The sequence below is a fragment of the Elephas maximus genome, chromosome 24 (genome assembly GCF_024166365.1).
Source record: "Elephas maximus indicus isolate mEleMax1 chromosome 24, mEleMax1 primary haplotype, whole genome shotgun sequence".
Lineage (NCBI taxonomy): Eukaryota > Metazoa > Chordata > Mammalia > Proboscidea > Elephantidae > Elephas > Elephas maximus.
The window spans coordinates 27479446-27498575 of NC_064842.1; the positions used below are offsets into that span (position 1 = coordinate 27479446).

Genomic DNA, 19130 nt, shown 5'->3' on the forward strand with positions numbered 1-19130 from the left:
CATCCTTCGTTTATAAAATGTCTATTGAGTATCATCTATATGCCAAGACCTGCAAATAATCTTTCAATCGAGACCTGTTACCATATCTCTCCCATGTCTATGCATTTGTATTTCTTTATGAGAGGCCCCCTCTGAAACACATACCTGCATTGGGATAACACAGCACATAGGCTGTTGTACATTTTCCAATTGTTTCAATAAAAGGTCTCATCTCAGTTGCACCCAGGGCACAATTTAATCCAATACTGGAGAAACAAAAAGATAATATTAGAAGCATTACCTTTCATTCAGCATATTTATCTATATAAAAAGTTATGGTAAAGATAAGAATAAATATATCTAAAACCAAGCTGATGACAAATCTCCTGAGACATCGTACACTACTTAAAATAACTTGACTCAGATATAGTCAAAGCCATCTCACTGAGGTCTCCTGAGGTCCCAGGTACACTGAGTTTTTTTGCCATGTCTCTAACTTCAGCTACAGGACTTTGCCCATGGATGTGGGCCCTTAAATAAGCTCAGTTTGGCTAACTGAACATTGTGGGACAAAAATGCTAGCAAACTATCACTGCTAATGAATATCTGACCTGAAGGCAAGACTTAAGGAAAGGGAAAAGGAGAATCTTGGAGGTAGAGGGAACATGAAAGGACAGAAGGAGTCTACCCTAGCAGTCCAGAAGACCAGGACTTAGCCCTGTTCCATAACTCATTTGCTGGGTAACCTTGAGCAAAGAACATATCCTCTTATAGGTTCAGCTGCTTCTTTAGCTATAAAACCAAGAGCCTCTCTTTTTTTCAAATGAAACTTAGAAAGTTGGAATCAAATCAAACACATCAAAGCAGGGGTCCTCTAACTGAAGTAAGGGTGGAGGGCCTGGAACCCCTCCAACCCCAGGGGCCATCAGGAGCTAACTGTGAAACTACTCAACTATGTAACCTTTTCCTTTTTCATAATTGACTTTTCTTCTTTCACTTTGATTTCTAAGTATAACGTGGTATCCTAGACTGGATCTTGGAAAAGAAAAAAAGACATTAGTGGGAAAATTTGAATAAAACCTGAAGTTCAGTTAATAGTAATATACTCTTACTTTTGACAAATGTAGATGTTAATGTTACGGAAAACCAGATGAAGGATAGATGGGAACTCTCTGTACTATCTTTGTTACTGTTCTGTGAATATGAAATTATTCCAAAAAAAAAAAAAGTTTACTTAAAACACAGACAAGATTCTGTGATCTTCAGTGCCTGACAGAGCCACATCTCAGTTAAGATGGCTACGTCCTATCCATGGCTGTTTATAAGCCTTATTTAGTTTAGCTAAATAAGCTCCATTTGGAACATCCCCTTAATTTAACTGCATTTCCTTTTATCTTATGCTACTGCCACCGGATTCAGCATGAGGTAATAAACTGAAAATTTTAAAAAGCATTAAAAGGATCCTAGTCTTTTTCCCAAACTTAGTTCCAGTCCCAACTTGTCTCCTTAAAATTTAGGTGACCTCAGTTCCTCACCTGTTGAATGAGGAAAGCAATGCCCTATTAGCTCCTGGGGTTGTAGTGAAGTTCAAATGAAATATCATAGATGCAAGTGTTTTGTAAACCACAGAGCTCTTACACTGCCATTACCTCAGTCTGATACATCCACTCTGCCTTGCTTAGCAAACCCTTACATGTGTTTTAAAAACCTAGTTCAAGTGTCACCTTCTCTATAAAGCCTTCCCTGCATCCCACAGGCAGCACGATTACTCTATCCTATGTAAAACAAGACTTTTATTCGTACTTCTGTATAGCACCTTGCATCTCACACTGCAACTTACGTATACATTTTTCCTAGCATGAACTGTATCACATGGTATATAACCATTGTCGACAAGTCGATTCTGATTCACAGCCACCCGACAGATCAGGGTAGAATTGCCCCATAGCGTTTACAAGAAGCAGCTGGTACATTTGAACTGTCTACCTTTTGGTTAACAGCCAAGCTCTTAACTACTGGGCCACCAGTGGTTAGCAATGTTCAATAAATGTTTGATGAATTAAAAATAGTAATAATCATACAAAGGTTCTGTCCCATTCTTCTTAACATATTTTGTGACAATCACCAAATCAGTCAGTAACAGTTTCTTAACAATTCACTTTTTCATATATTGTTTGTGTATTTTTTTTTTAATTGTCCTTTTTTTTTTTTAACCAGACTTCTCTCAGTACTGCACCAGGGAGAAAACTAGATAGGCACCACTCAAAAGTGCTAAACAGCAAGCAACAGAAGTAGGATCTGATAAAATCCTCCAGTTCCTGGGCTGCCTTCTATGTGTCCTTTCAATCTGCAAGATTCATAACAAAACAGAACCCAATGTATACTCTCTTTGCTGTAGATGAATGTTGAAGGTATAGAAAAGATTATTAAAAAAAAAAAATTAACCATTGAGTGGACCAAAAGTTAGAATTAACTGCATGCTGCCTACAAAGAAAAATACATTATCAGAGATTCCTCACTTTCCTGCCTTCACTAAACTCCTATTATGTGCTAAAAACTCTATTAAGCACCAGAGAAATAAAGACAATTAAGACACTACTCTGGAAAAGCTCATAAGCTCTTGAGAAAACAATCACGACCTAGTCTAAAAGTAATTTTCTTAATTATCAGGCATCACCAATTGTGTAACTATACAATGTAAATTAATAAGTAATAATAAAATGGTTTTTATGAAATCACACTACCACATTACATCAACTGTAAGATATACCCCGAAATTAGAAACATTAAAATGTGAAAAAGATAAGCACATAATTGAGAAAATGTGGTATAACACAGTGGTTAAGAGCAACCTTGTATCTTGAGACTCACTACTTATGTGACCCTGGGCAAGTCACAACCTTCTAAGTCTCCGTTCCCTAATCATTAAAATGTAGGTGTTAATAACCGTACGAACATCAAGGCGGTGTTGCTAGAATTAAAAGAAATAATTTGCTTAAAGGACTGAGAACAGAGCCACCATAAGGCAAATTCAATAAATGTTCACAACGATTATTTTTATGGCAGATGCTGTAACAGAAGTAAACAGGTTTCTCTGAAAAAGAACACTGACCTAGGCTGCTGAGAGAGGGAAGATTCCCTGAAGAGGACGCTTAACATGAGTCTTAAAGGCAAAGAAGGAGTTAGCCAAGTGAAAAGGCACAGGATAAAAACAGCATATCCTCTAGATTCCACTTCAGTCATGTATGTAATTTAAAACATTTTTACATTAAAAAATGCAAACAGAGTTCTGGGAAGATGGCAGCATAAATAAACCATCACTCCAACCCTCTCCCACAAATACAAAAAAAAAAAAATACAACACGGAAACGATGCTCAGCTTTGAGGGACTCTGAATTGGGAAGCATAGGAAAGCAGGCAACTGCAGACAGAAAAGAATCAATAAATCAACCACGAGTTGCATATGGTAGGAAATCGCTTCTCCCAAGGTCCCTGTTCCTCTCCCAGCCATGCAGGCTGCCGTGAACTGGGGAAGTGGCCCCAGAAAAAGAGCCTGCTTCCCTAGCCATCACTGTACAGACAGGACCCCAAGCTTCTGAAGTGTGCCAGCACCTCTCCCAACCAGACAGTGGGTTGTAAGCCCACTTTGAAATCCTACAAGAAGCATGTGCAGTGGAGTCAGCTCTCATAGTCAACACTATCCACCTCCCTGCACACCCCAGAGCTCAGACCTCCAAGGGAGTCAATTCTGATCTGTCTGCTTCCCTTTTAGTTAATGGCTGAGGACTGCTGTCTGAGACTGCTACGTGCCAAGAAGCAGGCACCTTTAAGTGGAGGGTACACCCACAGCCGACATACTCCAGGGAGGTCTCTGAAAGCTACAAGGCAGACATCCCAAGCGGTCCATTTTGTGTGTGCCAGCACCTCCCCCACCTGAATACTGTCAGCTGCAAGCCTACAGCAAATTACTACAGAAGGCTCCTGTAGTAGCGTCTACTCCAACAGTAATCACTCTCTCAGCCTCTCTGCGTACCCCACAGCTCATGCCTCTGAAACTAATAGGACAGACCTCCAGGGGTGTCAGTTCAGGTCTATGTGCCCCCCACTTCAGTGGGTGCTGAGGACTGCTGACTGAGGCTGCCGAGTGCTAAGAAGCAGACATCTTTACTGGAGGCTACCCCCACAGCCAACATATTACAGGGAGGGCTCTGGTAGCAAAAAGGCAGACCTTCCTAGGCTGGGGGTCCACTTGGAACATGACAGTCCCTCCTCCACTCAGACCATCACCTGCCAACCTGCTGTGAATTGCTACAGAAGGGCCCTGTCTCCCTGAGTAACCCACAGCTCTGGCCTCTGAAACCCGTAGAACAAACTTTTCAGTGGGTCAGCTAGAGTTAGTCTGGGCCCCCTTCTGGTTGGCAGTGGGGTCTGCTGACTGAGGCTACCGTGTGTTAGGAAGCAGGAGTCTTGAGTGGAGGCTGAACTCACAGCCAACAATCTATTGGGGGTTGGGGGAGGACTCTGATAACGAAAAGGCAGACCTCCATGGGGGCGACACCCTCTCCCAAATCTGGTAATTGTTGGTAGCCAGGCCTATTGCAATCTGCTGCAGAAGGCCCCTGCAGTGGAGTCTGACCCCATCCACAGTCAACACTCTACCTGCCTCCCTGTGCACCCCACAGCACAGGCCTCTGAAACAACAGGACAGACCTCCCTGGGGATGAGTTTGGGTCTGTCTGTTCCCCGTTACAGTTGGTGCTGAGGACTGCTGATTGAGGCTGCTGGTGCTAGGAAACAGGCATCTTGAGTAGAGGCTACACCCACAGCCAACCTACTACAAGGCGGGCTCTGAAAGCAACAAGGCAGACCTCTCTGGGGTCCTTCTGGAGTATGACTACCCCTCCAACAACCAGTAACTGTTGGCTGCTGGGCTGATACAAACTCCTGCAGAAGGCTCCCTATAGTGTAATCGGAAGATGAGTCACCTAAGTGCAGACTGCTTCCCCAATGACCACAGGACCACTGAGGCTCTGAAGTCAATAACACAGAACCTTCGAAGGTCCTTCTGGGGAGTGCCAGCCCCTCCTCCTCCTGAAACAGAGGAAAGTCTATCTGTGCTTCCCCTGAATGCCAGCTCAGATATAAGCAGCCCCCACGGAACAGGGAAGGAAACCTTGGGCAAACCAGAGAGTAACACAAAGACCCAAAGTAGGCTTACCGGGTGTGGGTTTTCCAACTAAGAAAATCAGTAACAGAAAAAATAAAAACTGGAAAATACACAAACTTATGGAAACTAAACAACACACTATTAAACTGCCAACAGGTCAAGAAAGAAATCACAAATTTATTAGAGTCAAATGAAAATGAAAGCACAACATACCAAAAGTTACAGAATGTAGCAAACGCAGCACTCAAAGGGAAACTTACAGCAATAAATGCCTACATGAAAAAAAAAGGGAAAGATCTCAAATAAGCAGCCTAACTCAACAACTCCAGGAACTAGAAAGAGAAGAGCAAACTAAGTCTAAACTTATCAGAAAAAAAGGAAATAACAAATATCAGAGCAGAAATAAAATTGAAAACAGAAAATCAACAAAACAGAAATTGATTCTTTGAAGAGATCAATAAAATTGACAAGCCTTTAGCTAGACTGCCAAAGAAAAGAAAAGATGCAAATAACCAAAATAAAAAAAGAAAGAGGGACATTACAACTAACCAATAGAAATAAAAAGAATTATAACAGAACATTATGAAGAGCTGCATGGCAGGCAGCAAACTGGATAATGTAGACGAAATGGACAAATTCTTGGAAGCACACAGCCAACACAAACTGACTCAGGAGGAAATAAAAAGTCTCAAAAGACTCGTAACAAATGAAGAGATAGAATCACCGGTCAATAAACCCCCCAATATAACAAAGTCCTGGACTAGATGGCTTCTCCGGGGAACTCTACCAAATATTTAGAAAAGAATTGACACCAATAGTGTTTAAACTCTACCATAATATACATAGGAAGGAATACTCCCTAATTTACTCTATGAAGAGAAAAAAAAAGCCCTGATACCCAAACCAAAGAAACCATAAGAAAAGAAAACTACAGGCCAATATCTCTTATGAATATAGATGCAAAAATCCTCAACAAAATACTAGCGAATAGAATCCAACAATATATTAAGAGGCATATACCATGACCAAGTGAGACTTATTCTTGCAACGCAGGGATGCTTCAACATTAGAAAATCAATCGATGTAATACACCACATCACTCAAACGAAGGAAAAGAACCACATGATCATCTCTATGAATGCACACAAAGCATTTGATAAAATTCAACACCTTTTCTTGATGAAAATCCTAAGAAGACTGGAGTAAAGGGAAATTCCTCGGTATGATTCAAGAAATACATGAAAAGTCAACAGTCAACATTCAATGGAGAAAAACTGAGAACTTTCCCCTTGAAATCGAGAACAAGACAAGGGTGCCTGCTCTCACCGCTTCTGTTCAATATTGTATTAGAAGTCTTAGCCAAAGCAATAAGAAAAATAAAAGGTATCCAAAATGAAAAAGAAGTAAAATAATCGTTATTCATGGATGATGTGATCCTATATAGAAAATCCCAAAGAGTTGACAAGAAAATTTCTAGAGCTAATAGAGGAATTTAGCAAAGTTGCAGGGTACGAGGTCAACAAACAAAAAACAGTTGTTTTTCTATGTATCGGCAATGAAAAATCTGAAAGGGAAATTAGGGAAACAATTCCATTTACGATAGGGTCTAAGAGAATAAGATACCAAACCAAACCCATTGCCATCAAGTCAATTCCAACTCATAGTGACCCTATAGGACAGAGCAGAACTGCCCCATAGAATTTACAAGGAGCGCCTGGTAGATTTGAACCGTCGACCTTTTGATTAGCAGCTATAGCACTTAACCACTAGACCATAAGAGAATAAAATACCTAGGAATAAATCTAACTAGGGATGTAAAGGACTTATACAATGAAAACTAGAGAACACTGCTAAAACAGATTAAAGAAGATTTAAATAAACAGAACAATGTTCCATGTTCAAGGATTGGAAGACTTAATATTGTTAAGATGTCAATACTAACCAAAGCAATCTATAGATTCAACACAATTCCAACAGCCTTCTTTACAAAAACAGAAACACTAATCCTCAACTTTATATGGAATGGCAAGAGGCCCTGAATAGCTAAAACAATGCTGAAAAAGAACAAAGGAGGACGCATACTTCCTGATTTAAAAACATACTATACAGCTAGAGTAATCAAAAGAGCCTGGTACTAGACACACAGACCAGTGGAATAGAACTGAGAGTCCAGAAATAAGCCCACACATCTATGGTCAACTGATTTTTGACAAGCGTGCTAAGTTTGTTGGATGCAAAAAGAACAGTCTTTTCCATAAATGGTGCTGGGAAAACTGCATTTTCACATGCAGAAAAATGAAACAGGATCCATGCCTCACGCCATACACAAAAACAAATTCAAGTGGATGAAAGCCTTAAATGCGTAAACTAAAACCATAAAAATTCTTAGAACAAGCAAAGACAACACTGTCAGGCCTAGCTTTCAAAAATGGATAATATAATAACAAAACCACAAACAGCAAAAGACAAAATAAATAAACGGGACTTTATAAAATTAAAAACTTTTGTTCATCAAAGACTTTACCAGAAAAGTGAAAAGACAAGCTACCTACTGGAAGAATATCTTTGGAAACCACATATCTGCTAAGACTCTAATAACCAAAATATATATAAAACTTTGACAGCTTAACGACAAAAAGACAAATAACCTAATCATAAAATGGTCATAGGATTTGAAGAGGTATTTCACCAAAGAGGACATTCGAATGGTCAGCAGACACATGAAAAGATGCTCAGTGTCATTAGCCATCAGAGAGATGCAAATTATAACCATAATGAGATACCATCTCACTCCCATTAGGATGTCTAAGATAGAAAAAAAAAAAAAGTAAATGTTAGCAAGAATGTGGGGAAATTAGAACGTTTACCCATTGCTGGTAGGAATGCCAAATGGTAAAAAAAAAAAAACTGCTGTGAAAACAGTGTGGCAGTTCCTTAAAAACTAAAAATAGAGCTACCATATGACCCTTCCAGTCAATTCCTAGGTATATACCCAAAAGACTCAAAAGCAGGGACTCAAAAAGAAGACTTGTACACCAATGTTCACTGCAGCACTATTCACAATAGCCAAAAGGTGGGAACAATCTAAATATCCATCAACAGATGAACGGATAAACAAAATGTGGTACATACATACTATGGAATGCTACTCAGCCAGTAGGAGAGATGAAGTCTTGATACGTGCTACAATATGGATGGAGGTGGAAGACAATATGCTGAGTGAAATAAGTCAATCACAAAAGCACAAATACTGTATGACCTCGCTTATATAAAAAGACAAAAAAGGCTAATGTATAGAGACCAAAGTTTATCAGTGGTTACCAGGGGTGGGAAACAGAAGAAAAGGGTGGTGGGGGGAGCGGTGGGAATTAACCGTGATGCAAAAATCACATTGATTAAGGGTAGAGTTGCAAAGCCAATTATTGTAATTGCTGTCAAGAAGTTGTACACCTGTAAAAAGTTGAATTGGCAAAAGTTGTGTGATATATTTACAACAATGACAAAAAAAAAAGTAGGTGCTAAGCCTGCTTGTGTACAACCAAAATTTTGGGGGATTTGGTTTCCTGTTTTGGAGGTTTAGGGTCATGGTTTCATGGGACACTCCAGGTAATTGGCCTATTAACATATTTAGTGCTCCTATTCTACCTCCTAGTTCATTGAGTAGTGCCAGGCATATTAAAAGCTTATAAGCAGCCATCCAAGGCACAATTGGTCTCTGTTTACCTGAAACAACAAATGAAGGAGAGTCAAGAATAGGAAGAGGATATGGAATTTGTGGTTAATTGCCTCCATGAACAAATGCCTCCTTTGCCGTGTGACCAGAAGAACTGAATGGTGCCCACCTACCATTACTGAACACTTTGATCAAAGATTCTATAGAAGAATCCTGATTAAAAAGGGGGGAAATGCAGAACATATTTTCAAATTCTAATGGACTCAGAACTTTTGGGAGCGATAGAGGCTGAGAGAACCCCTGAAACTACTGCCCTGAGATAATCTTTAAACCTTAAACTAAAAATATCCCTTGAAGTCATCTTAAAACCGAACTATAGTTTAGCTTAACTAGTTAAAAAAAAAAAGTCTTGCTTGAGCATTATGCTGTTTTAAGAACTATCTACATAGGATCAAATTGACAACAGCAACTGGAAAGATTATATAGGAACCTTAGGGAACAATGATTATGTCAATGAGGGATGAACAACTCAGAAAAGGAGAGTGAGAATATCTGCACAACTCAAAGAATGTAATCAATGTTACTAAACTGTGCATGTAGCAACTTGAATTGGTGTATGTTTTGCTGTGTATATTTTCAACAACAATAAATAAAATCTAGGAAAAAATATACAAATATTTTAGAGTAGAATGCAAAAAAATACAATTATCTCAGATAAAAACCTGAACTTTAGAATTCTGACCTTATCCCAAGGTAGATTGCTTCTGGCTGCCCCATAAATGGAGGTGGAGTAGCCTTTGAGCAACACTGCCTGACAAATGGAAGCAACTAGTAATAGCTTTAAAGTATTTAAAGTATAACCACGCAAGCACTGTCTTAAAGGACAAGGACAGCATTTACATAAACAAAGGCAACTATTTGGCTACTATAGAAATAATCCAAATGCAAGTCCCTCAAAATGACCCCCTTAGAAACAGAACAACCAGAACGGAAATAATGAGAACGTTTACACATTGGGAAGAATGTAACCGATGTCACTGAACAACTTGTGTGTAAATTATTGAACGGGAACCTAAACTGCTGTGTAAACCTTCACCAAAGACACGATAAAATATTATTTTAAAAAAAACAACTACTTAGCCAGTGGTCTTCTATAGCCCTTAGGGAAAAATCTCGGTATACTTTGTAAAAAGCCAGAACACTGTTATAGTTGTATAGTGGAAATTTGCAGTAGCATTTCCTTCCAGGCAATTGAAAAACATCCAACTCCAGCCATGTCACTTTTTATGTTGTTAGTTGCCATCAAGTTGATTCTGACACACGGTGACCTCATGTGTGGGGTGACCTTTTGAAAACAGACCACCAGGCCTACCTTATGAGGCATCTCTGGGGGGCAGTTAAAACCACCAAGCTTTTGGCTAGTAGTAGAGCGCTTAGCCTTTTGTACCACCCAGAGACTCCTGTCCTATTTTATATGCATCAGAAAAGATCCCTCAAAAAGAAACTGAGTCAAGGAGAGAATGACACTCACCAAAGTGGGTCTGCATGAGACACACTGATGACAAAGGCCTCGCCCGTCTGTCCAGAAAGAGTCCGCCCGCTTTTATCAACAATTGTCCCTGAAATCTAAATTAACAAAATAAACTACGTCAACGATATAAAGTCAACTTAAGAATACAGTCACAAAGACAACAGGAAGTGAGCAAGTGGACATTCTTTGTTCTCTTACACGGAAGAAACCTGTGCAACTCAAAGTCAAAGGGAACACTTCATACAATGGTCAGGATAAGCCAAACCCACTGCCGCTGAGTCGAGTCTGACTTATTAGTGACCCTATAAAACAGGGCAGAACTGCCCCATAGGGTTTCCAAGGCTGTGGTCTTTATGGAAGGAGGCTGTCACATCTTTCTACTGCAGAATGGCTGGCTTTGAACCACCAACCAGTTAGCAGCCAAGTGCTTAACCACTGTACCACCAGGGCTCCTTATGGTTGTGATACCCATTGCTGTCAAGTCGATTACGACTCATAACAATCCTATAGATAGAGCAGAAGTGCCCCATAGGGTTTCCAAGGAGCGGCTGGTGGATCTGAATTGCTGATCTTTTGGTTACAAGCCAAGCTCTTACCACTGTGCCATCATGGTCACGACAAACGTATGCAAAAGCACCTGAGGTCAGGGAGTTGGCAAGGCATAAAAACAGAGAACAAGGCAAGTCATTAAGGCAAAAGCAATGACCAAACACACTTCAGGATTCACACATCCATTCCCACTGGAGACGCTTTTCCCAGACACCTCAGGTTATCCTGGCCTCCTGCTGTTAACCATCCAGTTCATCTAACACCCTTGTTTTGATTTCATTCTATTCTCACTAAGCAATCTTAGGACTTTCACCTACTTCTGTAAAGATTACAGCCTATGAAACCCTATGGGGCAGCTCTACTCTGTCCTATAGGGTCACCATGAGTTGGAATTCACTCGACAGCAGCCAACAACAACGATTGACTTAATAAACTGGCAGTCTGGTGTCTTCTTCAGTGCTGGGCCCTGTGCAGTCAGCAGTTCATCTTTCCTTGGTCCCTAATGAGAACAAATGGGTTCAGTGGACCAAACCCAGCCAGGCTTCTTTTCAACAGCCTACCTTACACCAACTACTTCTAGATTCATTTTCTTGACATTTCCAGAGATTAGACTGCTATTGTCTAGAACTGTTGATGTGAGGGGGTGAACAGAGGTAGTTAGAGTAGGTAACTCCTAAAGGATACTATTAGTAGTTTTACTATGCAATCCCATTGCTGTCAAGTTGATTCTGACTCATAGTGACCCTATAGGACAGAGTAGATCTGCCCTGCAGGGTTTCCAAGGAACGGCTGCTGGATTCGAACTGCCCACCTTTTGGTTAGCAGCCTAGTTATTATGCAAGGGGGAGAAAAAAAACCTTCAAAATGACAATATTAATAAAGCATGAAACTCCTTTTTTGAAAAGTAAACATTTTAGAACTTACAAAGATAGGCCGGGGAGCGTATTTCTCCTCAAAGAGTTTCTGGAGTGCAAATAAGGCTGCCTGTCAGGACAAAAAGAAAAACATCTTTATTTCTAAGAGATTGTGTCCAAGGTCAGTTTAACTGCCTGATCAGAATGTTCCCTTTTCTAAGACCCCCTCAGGTAAGATACACATCGAGCTCTCAGTGGAGAAGGGGCATGTCTTCTCTATAATGCACAACCTCAGCATCCCTTTCTCAAGTGTGACACAGGGAGCATTAAAACAAGGTAGGTATTGACTGAAAGTTCATCTATGTACTAATATTTCCTCTTCAGAGGAGCTACAGAACTAGTCTTTCTTTCTTCTCTCAATTAAAATAAGTAAGAGCATCCAGGTCCCCCACATCCATACATATACATGGTAAGTACAAGAATCATCAGTGTTGTCTCAACGCAAAAAAGAGGGTGAGCTTAGACTGGGTTGTACAGATACGAATCCCATGTTACTCTGGGCTTGTCAGTCCATGTTTTACTAAGTTCCAGGCAACACATCTTCTCTTTCTTTTTCTGATTATATTTCTTGATTCCAAGACATACATATTTTCACAATTAATTTTCTGAAATCAGAATGCAACCTGTAATTAATGTGTGATTATTATAATCATTGTAATGGCGGATTTTTTATTCTTAGAAAGTTACTAAATCATCAGTTCTAAAATTTATTTTTTAGAACTCAGACAAAATTGATTCTAAAAATGTCACAGAAAATAATCACGTGAGAAGAGTCAGGACAGTTCTGGAAAAAAAAAAAGGAAGGGGAGGAACTAATAAAAAGGAACTAAGCTTAGCAGCTACTCAGATATATTGTAATGCTACAGTAAATAACATTAGGCTAGTCATGAATTTAGTGTAAGGGTGACATTCCTATCAACGGGAAACAACAGAATGTCTTATAGGTGGTGTTAGGAGAACTGAGTAAACTTAGAGGAAAATAATAGAGTGCTACCTTATTCCTCAATCCAAAATAAATTTCTGATGCACCATGAGGGAAACTAGCCCCTAGATAATCAAAGGAACTTTATGTCATGCTTCTAAAAATCAAAAACTCAACTAACAAAATATATCTTATTGCGTTATCCCTCACTATTACACGCCCCCCTTTTCCTAATCTAAACAACACTGTGACTCTTTTTAAATGTACATCTGAATCTCATTTCAGATATATTTCTTATCTGCTTTATGGTATTTCTCTTATTTTCAATACATGTATCAGAATTGCTTTTCAAATTATAATTTGTTTGCCAGAGATTCACAAAACAATTTCTGGAAAGGTGTATGAAAAAGAACCATAGAACTGAAGGGTTAAGGATGAAGTGGGTTAGTCATCTAGCTTCTGGCTGATATCTCTTCCCTCATTCTTCCTCATGCAAATATCCTAATAAATGATTAAAAAAAAAAAAGTTTCAAATTTTCTGAGTTTGTTGTCTAATTTCCTCAATAATTAAACAATCAAAGATTTGATGAACGTATAAAATTACTGGAAACCCTGGTGCATAGCGGTTAAGAGCTACTGCTGCTAAATGCAAGGATGGCGGTTCGAATCCACCAGGTACTCCCTGGAAGCTATATGGGGCACTTCTACTATGTCCTATATGGTCGCTGAGTCGGAATCAATTCGACGGCAACAGGTTTTGTTATAAAAGTAGTAGGAGCCCTGGTGGTACAGTGGTTAAGTGCTCAGCTGCTAAGTGCAAGATTGGCGGTTTGAACCCACCAGCCACTCAGTGGAAGGAAGATGTGGCAGTCTGCCTCCATAAAGATTTATAGCCTTGGAAACCCTATGGGGCAGGTCTACTCTGTCTTATAGGGTCACTGAGTTGGAATCGACTCACTGGCAACATGTTTGGTTTGATTTGGTTTTATAAAAATACTAGGTAAAAGAAAGGCCATTTTTCCTCATCTTGGAATAAAATTTAAAAAATTAAAAAACCCTGTTACCATGGAGTCGATTCTGACTCACAGCAACCCTGTACGACAGAGTAGAACTGCCCCACAGGGTTTCCTAGGAATGGCTGGTGGGTTCAAACTGCTGACCTTTTGGTTAGCAGCTGAGCTCTTAACCACTGCCCCACCAGGGCTCCTATCTTGGAATAGGACTCTTCTAAGTATAATGTCTGTCACCCACCCCCGCCAGGAAAAAAGACCCAGAATCCATAAATTCAGTCATAAAAATTAAAATTTTCCGGCACCATTATAAAACAAAAGCAAATACACAAAAAGCACCACAATAATATCACTACCACCACCACAAACAAAATCAAGAAGGAAACTACAAATCTGAGAACAGTATTTGCTACCTATTACTGACCATGGTCTGACTTCCTGTATAAGGACTCAGTAAGAAAGACAAAAATCTAATGGGAAATAAGGTGTAAGACACAAATCAGAGAAAAGGAAATACAAATGGTTCTAAAACTACGGATGCTGAATTTCATTTGTACTAAGAAAAATCAAACTAAAACTACAGTGAGACACCTGTTTTCATCTTTCACTTTGGAAAAGATCAAAAAGTTTAATAATACATGGCATTACAGAGGGTGTGCAGATACCGGCACTACTGTACAACGCTTGCTAACGGGAATATAAATTAGTACAATCTCTAAGGAGGGTAATTTGACACTAATGATCAAAATTAACAATCAACTCTTTGACTCAGCAATTGCACTTATATAAATTGATCCCATAGAAATACTAAGCAACAACATAGGAATAAGAATATTATCTGTATCACTATTGGTTAATATAAGAGATGGGAAATAACAATAGAGGACAGGCTCAGTAAATTATGGGACATTCATATACTGGAATACTATGCACCCATGAAAACATGAAGCAATTCTACACATACTAGCGCAGAGTGGATTAGATAATCCAACAAAAAGGTTGAAATTTTCACACAGGATAAAAAAACAAGATCCAACTCTATGCTGTCTGTAGAAGACACTTTAGTTTCAAACATACATAAAGGTTAAGAAAAAAAAAGTACAGAAAAAGATACAGAATGCAAATACTATACTAATATCAGACGAAACAGACTTTAAGACAAAAAATGTTACTAGAAATAAAGAAGGACATTTTATAAAGACATATACTACAGCGTAGAGTAGGTTATGTTTAAAAATACACCCACATTCTTACATCTGCATAGAATCTCTGTCAGGACCCACAGGCTGGGAAGAGTGGTTGTGCTGGGAGGAGAGCTGGATACCCAGAAATAAGAGAGGGAAGGAGATTTACTTTTCATTACATGTATTTATGTACCGTTTGAATTTAGGAGCATGTGCACGTGTTAATTACCTACACATATATACACATGCTACTACGTTGTTAGCTACCACCAAGTCAGCCCCCAACTCATGGCAACACCCTCCACAACGGAACACAACACTGCCCAGTCCTGTGCCATTTCCACGATCGGCTGGGGATCGGACCGCTGTGATCCATTAAACCCTATGGATCACTGGCTGATTTTCAGAAGCAGAACGCCAGGTCTTTCGTCCTGGTCCATCTTAGTCTGGAAGCTCCGCTGAAACCTGTTCAGCATCTTAGCAACACACAAGCCTCCACTAACAGACAGGGGGTGGCTGCAAATGAGGTGCATGGGCCAGGAATTGAACCCAGGTCTCCTGTATGGAAGGCAAGAATTCTACCACTGAACCACCTCTGTCCCATATATACATATGTAGCCTTATATATGAAAATATTTATTTTTATAATTAGAAAAATCATTTTTTAAAAGCTAAAAAGATAGTTTTTTTTGAAGTTTTTTCTGATTCTACCAGCCTCAGTTTAAAATATTCAAGGCTAAAATGAAACGAAATAAATACAGAAACTTTATCTAACTTTGTTAACGGCTTTACTGTCTTCTTACTATTTTAGGCAACTCATTGCAGCCCCCCACTCCAGCCCTGGCCATTTTTCTCCTTAACTCACCTTGGCATTGGCAGTATCAAAAATCGTCTCAATGAGTAAGATATCAACCCCGCCATCTAGTAGTCCTTTGGCCTGCTCTTGGTAAGCTTCAACAAGCTCATCGAATCCTGCAAAAAATAAATCGCACGCAGCACATCAGTCATCAATATTCTCTGAGTGGTTCTAGTACCTGCTGAATTCAGGTCTGGCACCTGTAAACTTACTATTGCTGGTTTAAAATGCATAGTTTAAGGACAACTCTACTGCTATGGACTGAACTGTATCCCCCAAAAAGATATGTTAAAGTCTTAATTCCTGTACTGACTATGACCCTGTTTGGAAATAGTATTTTTGTTATGTTCATGAGGTCATACAGAATAGAGTAGATCCTAAACCTAATCCCTTCTGAGTGGTGTCTAATAAAAAAGAAACAGACAGGAAGAGTCACACATAGGGGAAAGACGCCATGTGAAGACCTATCTACAAGCCAAAGAATGCTAAGAAATGCCCAGGGCTACAGAAACTGAAAGAGACAAGGATCTTCCCCTGGAGCCTACAGAGAGAGAGAGAGCATGGCCCTACTGACAACCTGCATTTGGGCTTCTTGCCTCCACAACTGTGAGACAATAAATCCCTGTTTTTTAAAGCCACCCACTTTGTGGTATTTTTGTTACAGCTGCACTAAGTAACTAAGACACCTACTTTTTCTAAGAAGCCAAATAGAGAAATATGACAGTGATGGAGGTAAACAAGTAAACTGAACACAAGTTACTTCTATACGCTTGCCATATAACCATCACTTTCCTTCCGTGTGTGAGCTAAGAACACGTTAGCACATGGGAAGGTGTATGAATTTCTTGAACCCTGTACCTTACTCTCAACATCCTTAAATTATATAATTCTTTCCAGAGATTGTTTTAACCAACCAATTAAGAAATGAGTCAAACCGACTTAGGTGCATCACAGGTCAGTCGCGTGCCCACTCTCTCTGTGGGGAACCTGTAGCAGGATTTTTCTCCCGCCCTGTGACACCAACTCCATCAGAGAATGAACCTCTCTGATGGGCAACTTCAGTCTCAAACAAAAGTATTCAGTCACTCCCGGCTGAAATTATTGTTCAAAACTTCTTGGGCTGTCCGTTTCCTCTTGAGAAGCCATTCCGCTCTCCCCCTGTATCCTCACCACCCCCCATAAAAAAAAGGAAAAAGAAAAAAAGCTCATATATTCAATAGAGAAGCATAAACAGCAAATTTATGCTTACTATGTAAATAACATTTCATCTTACAAAGCACAAGAGAAAGAAAAAGTTAGCCCCCCTCCCAAGTGTCATGTCTATAAGGGAGAGCACTGACCACACACAGGCCAGGGGTGAGCCAGTCCTATCACTGCATGCAACATGCTGTAACTAAAACACCTACAAGCTGTTACTTGCCTGAACTTGTCATTCACACAACAGTCATCACCTACATAGTACCACGACTATTAAGCTCTGACACTTTAATTCTTTTTGTTTTTCAGAGTCTTGATGCTTAAGAAATTTCCCCAGATTCCTGTATTCCTAGTAATTTGCATCTCAAACTCTGCTACTATGTTTATATAGCTTTGACTGCTTTCTAATAAACCAAATGGGGATATAATGGGCTATTCTATAATAGGCCAAGTGCTGGTGTCCACACTGCTCAACCTATCAATTTAAAACTTTGTTTTGATTGGTTTTAGTTCCACAGTTGATAAAGAAGCACTAACACAACACCATGTACATTTGAAAGCAAGCCCTAGTAAGAATTATCTTTTTATTTTGGTTAAGAGCTTGGCTGCTAACCAAAAGCTTGGCAGTTCGAATCCACCAGTCCCTCCTCGCGGAAACCCTGTGGGGGCAGCTCTACTCTGTCCTATAGGGTCACTATGAGTCGGAATCAACTCGACAGCAATGGTTTTTTTTTTTTGTATTGTAAGCACTTTATGTGGATTAACTCAGAGTAACCCTAAAGGTAAATCCTATCGCTTTGCCCGTTTTATAGATAAGAAAACTGGCGCGAAGAGGGACTTCTCCAGGTCAATTATTATACGTGATAAATACTCACTGATGTTCCTGTAATCTGGTCTTTCCACAGATGGGGACACAGAGAGTGTCTTGTTGGTTGGACCCAGAGCTCCTGCCACAAACCTCTTAATTCCTTTGAGAAAAGAAAAAGGAATGTGAAATTTTGAAATAATTCAATCTTTTTGCTCTAAATCAACAGCCTATAAGATTTCCCTAAAACACAGGTCTACAGTCTCACGTCCACACGTCTGAAATCCAAAAAGCTCTAAAAGCCTTTTTCTTAATTTAAGATCCAAATTTTTTTCTTAATTTGGCAACAAAATGCAACCTCTCCTGAACTTACAGAAGGCCACTTATAGCCTTTATCCCACCAAGTGGGACGATACAGACGTTTTGCCACAAAAATATGTTTGATCATGGGGGCTACCCCAGATCCGACCAGGGAAAATCACGTAACATACGGGATAGGCACATATTCATCACAAGACAATCCAAAAACTGAATTCTCGCACATCTTGCCTCAAGCATTTTAATAAGTAATTCTTTTCTATCATCACAGCTATTTTTGGACAAAGTATTTCTCTACCTATCCCTAAGAAACCATGAAAGTTCTGAACTTAGCATAGGTTCTACAAAACTCCTTACAATAGCATAAAACTTGGAAAGGCTCCCTAATACTGTACTATAGACCCTTCAGTGAAAAGCAATATTAAATCAGGACTTCAGCCTAAAACTGAAGTATGAAGCAGACTGAACAACCACCTCTAATAACCGTTTTATGGAAAGTGACTGCGAGGTGTGGAACCACTTTGCAGTAAACAATTTGGCCTTTGGTCTTGGTTCCGGCAAGCTGGCCTACACCTGAGGCCAACTGAGTGGGGGCTGACCAGACCAAGAGGGACCACCTGGGAGCCTGATGCTGACCAAGCCTACGGAGGCCATGTGGTGAGCCCAATAAAGGCATTGGAAGATGGAAGCTCCAACAGCTTCAGTGTTGGGGGGAGCAAACATCTAATCTTAGCAGGTAAGCAAGTCCCCTGGGGACATGACAGCTCTGTGCCCAGGTCCTTGCCGTACCTCCCCCTTGTGTTTATATCCTCTTTCCTTCTAGATTAAAGACAGCTCTTTTCCTGCAGTTTGTGAGTCCCTTCAATGGATTATCGGACCTAAGAAACAGAGAAGGGGCCAGTGCCCACTAACCTGGCCCACTCACCTAGTCCCCAGGTGAGTGGGGATGAGAGAATAATAGCTACACGGGCAGCTGGGGTCTGAACTGACCCTGGGGTCTGGACTGGTTTGACATCACAGTGACA

The 19130-nt window shown here is 40.0% G+C and overlaps 1 protein-coding gene across 9 annotated transcripts in view; it reads right to left on the reverse strand.

Moving 5' to 3' along the window:
* Positions 1-19130, reverse strand: part of MTR (5-methyltetrahydrofolate-homocysteine methyltransferase) — a 141141-nt gene that overhangs the window by 90448 nt on the left and 31563 nt on the right. For 8 of the 9 annotated variants that reach the window (XR_007515227.1, XR_007515228.1, XM_049867946.1 and 5 more), the window contains 5 exons: positions 17858-17950; positions 15795-15901; positions 11824-11883; positions 10351-10445; positions 145-245 (listed from right to left, as the gene is read on the reverse strand). Coding sequence is in view for 7 of the 9 variants with exons in the window: in XM_049867946.1 (XP_049723903.1) it covers positions 145-245; positions 10351-10445; positions 11824-11883; positions 15795-15901; positions 17858-17950 (456 nt within the window). In the remaining 2 variants the exon portion in view is untranslated. Of the gene's footprint in view, positions 1-144; positions 246-10350; positions 10446-11823; positions 11884-14991; positions 15062-15794; positions 15902-17857; positions 17951-19130 lie in introns of those variants that run through there. The other variant, XM_049867949.1, reaches the window with a different exon arrangement.